The sequence below is a fragment of the Salvia hispanica genome, chromosome 3 (genome assembly GCF_023119035.1).
Source record: "Salvia hispanica cultivar TCC Black 2014 chromosome 3, UniMelb_Shisp_WGS_1.0, whole genome shotgun sequence".
NCBI classification, from domain to species: domain Eukaryota; kingdom Viridiplantae; phylum Streptophyta; class Magnoliopsida; order Lamiales; family Lamiaceae; genus Salvia; species Salvia hispanica.
This window is the reverse complement of record NC_062967.1, coordinates 21420592-21426591: the sequence shown is the minus strand read 5'-3', so window position 1 is coordinate 21426591 and position 6000 is coordinate 21420592. Positions and strand designations below refer to the sequence as shown.

The window sequence follows — 6000 nt, the reverse complement described above, 5'->3', positions numbered from 1 at the left end:
GAATTTAAATTCTGATGAAACATTATAAATATCAATCAACCATTCTCTTGTTCATCCACATCAACCCACCATATTTCTTTAAACAAAAATGAAGCATGTGTTCATTATTTTCGCCCACCACGCCCTTGCCGCCTCAAACTGAGCTTCTGCCCAGAACCGTGGTTGTGCAGCCAACTAGTGCCGCAGCCAATATGGCTTCTGTGGAACCGATGCAACTTACTGTGGGTCAGGCTGCTAGCTTGGACCGTGCACCACCAATGAAGTCAAAGTTTAGGAGGTTGTGACAGATGCTTTCTTTAGTGGGATGGCCAATGCGGCTCCGACTGTGGATTCTACACTTGTGGTGCCTTTCTCGACGCCCTCAGATCGTTCCGCGGGTTTGGAGCGGACAATCACAAATCCTTCTTCATTCTTTAGTCTAAGTATATTTCTTTCTTTTTTAAGAGTAATACTCCCTCCATCCCTCTGTAGCAGAGACATTTCTTTTCGGCACGAGATTTAAGAAATTGTGTTAAAAATGAGTTAAGTTAAGCGAGAATAAAGTAGGGGGGAAAGGTAGAGAGATGAATAGATAATAAAGTAAGGGAGACTAAAGTAAGAAAGAAGAAAAGTTGGTGTTTTTTTGCCAAAATAGGAAATGATTCAGTTACAGTGGGACAACAAAAAAGGAATACGGCTCGGCTACAGAGGGGTGGAGGGAGTAATTTTTATTTTCGAAATAATTAAAAAATATAATCAAAATATTTAATTGGGTCAAAACCAGCTTATCAGCCGTTGACTGTTTGTTTTTTACGTCGCTGTCCATTTTGGATTGAGTTCGACCCGAGTTCAAATGTGTGAGATGCAATAATTCAAGTTTACGATCAAAATCATAAAATCATCATATATTTAGGACTATTTTTGGACCTTATTATTCCTAAAAATAAGAACTTTTGAAACAACATAAATTTTAATGTAAAATTAGTAAAGTAAGAGAAAAATAGAAAGCTAAAATATATTAGTAGAAAATAGATTCAATCTTATAGGAAGAATTTTTGCCTAAATTGGAGTGTTTCAACTTTTAGGATACAACTAAAAAAGAAAGAGTTTTTATTTTTAGGAAATAAATGAAAGAATTTTTATCCTTATAAAACCAACGAAGTACACATAATTATTGAAATTTTATACCGTGCGAAAAAGAAAAGGATAAGAAAAGTTTATTATCATGAAAGCGTTGGGATATAGAACGACGACTTCAGTTAAATCACCGATTAATTCCTTCATAAAACACGAAACCCTATCGTATTTATTTATCCGTATCGTAGTTGAAGACCTCCTTTCAAATCCCCAAATTTCCCGAGGTTTGAATTAGGGTTTAGCTCCAGCCGAGAATGATGCAGCAGCCAGGAGGAATGGCACCACCACCTATGGGGATGGATCAGCAGCAGCCCCCTCAGCAGCAGTGGATGACGATGCCGCAGCAGCCGCAACCGCAGCCGCCTCACTTCTGGCCTCAGCACCAGCAGCAGCAACAACAACAACACTACGGTGCGCCGCCAACCAACTCCGCTGCTGGTGGCGCCGCCGATGAGGTTCGATCTCTATGGATTGGTGACCTTCAGTACTGGATGGACGAGGCCTATCTCTCTTCGTGCTTCTACAGCACTGGCGAGGTAGACTTTTACTTTTTTTCAGATCCTATCGATTCGTTGTTGCTAGGATTTTTTCGTTAGATACTTTTTTCTAGCAAAAGGTAGATGGAGTACTACTTTTGCGTTTTTGCTTCCCCTTTTTGTTTTTATGTGTGTATATATGGTTGGGGGATGCACTTAATTTTTGTTGCGAATCAAAGGCAATCATGTTTTTCAGGCATGAATGATTTTTAAATCCTTGTAAATCTCATCTAATTGCCTGTTGTTTGCAGCTAGTATCCGCTAAGGTGATTCGCAACAAGCAAACAGGGCAATCTGAGGGGTATGGCTTCCTGGAATTTAGGACTCATACTGCTGCTGAAACTATCCTGCAAGGATATAACGGTGCGCTGATGCCTAATTCTGAACAGAGCTTCCGACTGAACTGGGCTAGTCTTGGTGCGGGAGATAAGCGTGCAGATGACTCTCCCGAGTACACAATTTTTGTGGGAGATCTGGCGGGTGATGTGACAGATTATGTCCTGCAGGAAACATTCAAGGCTGTGTACCAATCTGTTAAGGGTGCTAAAGTTGTTATAGATAGGTTAACTGGACGCTCAAAGGGTTATGGATTTGTTAAGTTTGGGGATGAGAGAGAGCAACAGCGTGCTATGAGTGAAATGAATGGTGTTCTCTGTTCAACTAGGCCCATGAGGATTGGTCCTGCTGCTAACAAAAAACCTATGAATGCACCAACTCAGAACGGTATGCAGATAACTTTTTTCCCATCATCAATTATTTTTTTTGTCAAAATTGGCTTAACAATATTTGCTATATCTCTTGTATATGTATGCAATTATACAGGTTGTTTGTGAACTATAGATAATTCAATTTGCCAGTTTTTTCTTGTAGAGTTCTATTATGGAGTTTTAGATTTGAACGGTCTTGTAGTTATAAAAACAAAGATTCGCTAGCATTTCCTTCCAGTACTTTACTAGCCTTGGAATAATATAATTATATAAAACACAAAAAGACTTATAAAACTCATGTTGTCTCGAAGCAGGGAAAAGAGAGGCTCTCATTTACGGGGGCCTGGGACTGGTTTCAGCTGAAATGATTCCCGTATAATGCGTGGCCTCTGTTTAGGTCAGTTGAATTTGTTTATGTCATAAGCTTCCTTCATTCGATTGTGGCATTTCGTTTGCTACAGATTTCTTTACTTTCAAAAGTTTTCCCTTTAAGTAGCAGTCAATTGGGTACCATTTCTCGCACATAGCTTACCTTTTAATACAGTCCCTCTTTTTCAGTCAACAATGTCCGTGCCTTCCTTCCTTTTAATTTTTTAGTATACCTATTTTTCCTCCTTTTGTAGTTTAAGTTTAATGAGAAATAAAGATGTCGATGTATATACAGAACACCATATTTATAGGCCATTTACTCTTACCAGCTTATTGTGAATGGATTCAATGCTGGTTAAGTCAAATAATAAGATTCTCTTCTGTTAACATACTATCAGAAGCTGTTTGTTCAACTGCTATATAGCTGTTAGATGACTTGGAGACTTTGATGTATTTGGAGCTGTAATTCAGACACTCCTACTTCATCTTTTTCTGACCTGGCTTCAACTGTAATTGTGCAGTCACAGAGCTCTATGTTGGATTTGATCTTATTTGTGCCTTTGTTTTGATTGCTATAGTTTTACCTGAAATCCCTTGTTTATATGGATATGTATTGTTGACTCTAGCTTAAGTAATGTTTTGAGTTTTGACTTTTGAAATTATGGAAACTTTATAATGCTTTGATTTTCTTTACATTTGCATCTTGACTTTCAAGTTGGTCATAACACATTTGATATTATATTTATACCTTTCAGTTTCAGTAGACCTGACAGCCTAGTATAGTAATGACTGTTGGAGGAAACTAAATTCTGACGTGCTTTTCATGTTGTTGATAGTAAAGTTATAGGTGGTATGGACTATGGAGGAGTTATGAAAATTGTGTATATTAGGGTGCAACCTTTGACTCAGAATCTAGATGTAACATTTTTAATAAAGGCTCAAGATACCTTATATGCATGCCTTCATGGTAAATTTTTTACCTTAGAGTCAGTTGGACTTAAGAGTGATTAGAACCTGATTGGTATTTACATTTCTGCTGGAAAATTGCATAAACAGAACTATGGGATACAAATTATATTAACTCTCATAATATAAGTTGTTTTGTCTAGTTTGTTAATGTGAAGTGACAATATTTGAACCTTTATGTAAGATGCTTGGAGCAGAAAGGAGGTAAATATTATTATTCTGGTATCAGAATTTACTTAGAAAGTAAGCGATGGAAGGATCAATTCAGAAAAAATCTTAAGAAGGATCAATCAATGTGTGCCATTATTCTGTGCTTTGATTGATTTATCTCTTATTATTGACAGTGATTATTTTATATAGCATTTTATGGCTCCAATCTTTACAATTGTTTATCCTTGCAGCTTCATATCAAAATCCTCAAGGATCCCAGGGCGAAAGTGATCCCAATAATACAACAGTGCGTAACCTCCCCCCCCCCCCTGTTTACATGATGTTTTTCTTACGACCTTCAACTCACTTGTCACCTTGAAAATGTAGATATTTGTTGGTGGTCTAGATCCCAACGTGACCGATGACCATTTGAGACAAGTATTCTCCCAGTATGGTGACGTGGTACATGTAAAAATACCAGTTGGAAAGCGTTGTGGATTTGTTCAGTTTTCTGATAGGTATCATGATACTTCCTGCAGTTATCTATCATGGTCCAACTTCCTACTGATCTGCTTCTTGTAAATGTTTTGTGCCAGGTCATGTGCTGAGCTAGCTTTATCAAACTTAAATGGTACTCTACTAGGAGGGCAGAATATCCGTCTTTCATGGGGACGCAGTCCTTCAAACAAGCAGGTCAAGCATCTAAAAATGTTGACTTACTGCTTCTTTATTTGAATAGGGTTTCTGATTTTGTTGTTAATTTTTTCAGACTCAGCAAGATCAAAATCAGTGGGGTGGGGGAGCTTACTACGGATATACACAGGGGCATGAGGTGCAAGGTGGATTTGCGCCACCACAAGACCCAAACATGTATTACGGAGGCTATCCTGGATATGCAAACTATCAACAACCACAACAGGTATTGATTCCCTATGTGTTGTAAAGCTACTATCAGATTTACCTACTTTCAATATCAACTTTATATGGCTGACTTATTTGCTTGCCATAACAATTCTTGTATGATATATGGGATATTATGTCTTTCTCTTGACTGAAGAACATTTTTCCTACTTCCCTTGAAGAACTTTTTTCCTACTTCGCAACCCATATTTGAATCTCTTTCTAGTTACTTGGGTTCATATAGAATACATTTAACTTGAGTATTAGCTGGTTTGCTTCATTTTAATGCCAGCAAAACTGATCATGAACTGTTGACAACCAGCTCTATAGATTTTTGATTGTATAATATTTGATATTTGCATTTTTCATTGTTGCAGTGATTGCTGGAGAACAGTTGGAGCTTTTGCCTTGCTGAGTGTGTCTTATTATATGATATTGCCAAGTCGGATCGGACTTATATCTAATAATATATTGTGCTACTGTATTTCGGTTTTGTTTTACGTCTTTTCTCCCACCTCTGGTTTGGTGGTTTTCTTAGTAAACTACATGTATAATTGTAGCTCTTTGCTTATGTTGGGATGAATTGGTTGCATATGGATTGCATGCCTTAGTTTTGAGATGTGATGTGATGTTTTGTTTCTGCTAAATTGCTGACATGAACATGCTGCTGCAAATTCTTGTAATGTTATTCGTTAAACTAACATTTGGGTGATTATTATTCAGTTATTCAGCTCCGATTTTGTTTACATATCATGATCTAATTGCCATTATAAAATCACAATCTCCTTTGTTTTTTTTTTGGGGTGCTTTTGATAAATTTATAAGCTGTGTCTTTTAATGTATTTGTGTTTTATTCCTTTAATCCATGTACATGATATTTATTTTATTTTTTAATGGGCCGAAATGGGAATATAATGTTAATGCGCATCTGTTTAACATATAAGTGGCCACGTATATGAATTTAATCATGAAAACACATGGCTTTTTCTGTTGCTGAACGACTAGAAATATTTGTGTGAGTTGATCAAATGATAGAGAGAGGTTAATGCCTGATTCTTTGTAAAGCGTGCTTTAAATATAAATTTTAAATTTATTTATCCATGAAAAGAACAAGAAATGCTTGTTTGGAAAAAGTAAAATTTTCGAACTAAAACCATCTCTATAAAGGTAGAGAAATTGTGAAGTATAATTCCCATCTCCTCCTTAAAATGATAAATATGTATTTTGTAAAAATAAAATTTCTTAAAATGACAAAT

The 6000-nt window shown here is 36.6% G+C and overlaps 1 protein-coding gene across 1 annotated transcript; it reads left to right on the top strand.

Moving 5' to 3' along the window:
* Positions 1–1293: 1293 nt before the first annotated feature.
* On the top strand, positions 1294–5361 carry LOC125216602 (polyadenylate-binding protein RBP45-like). Its single transcript, XM_048118353.1, has 7 exons — positions 1294–1652; positions 1904–2375; positions 4096–4151; positions 4232–4362; positions 4441–4537; positions 4614–4763; positions 5122–5361. Exons 1-7 carry the CDS (start codon positions 1371–1373, stop codon positions 5122–5124), a joined length of 1191 nt encoding a protein of 396 aa, XP_047974310.1. The 5' UTR covers positions 1294–1370; the 3' UTR covers positions 5125–5361.
* The last annotated feature ends 639 nt before the right edge of the window (positions 5362–6000 follow it).

Excerpts from the sequence above, each read along its gene's own strand:
- LOC125216602 (XM_048118353.1), top strand. The coding sequence starts at position 1,371 with ATGATGCAGCAGCCAGGAGGAATGGCACCACCACCTATGGGGATGGAT. Across the intron at positions 1,653-1,903 it reads GCTTCTACAGCACTGGCGAG|CTAGTATCCGCTAAGGTGAT; the intron begins GTAGACTTTTAC and ends TGTTGTTTGCAG. Across the intron at positions 2,376-4,095 it reads GAATGCACCAACTCAGAACG|CTTCATATCAAAATCCTCAA; the intron begins GTATGCAGATAA and ends TTATCCTTGCAG.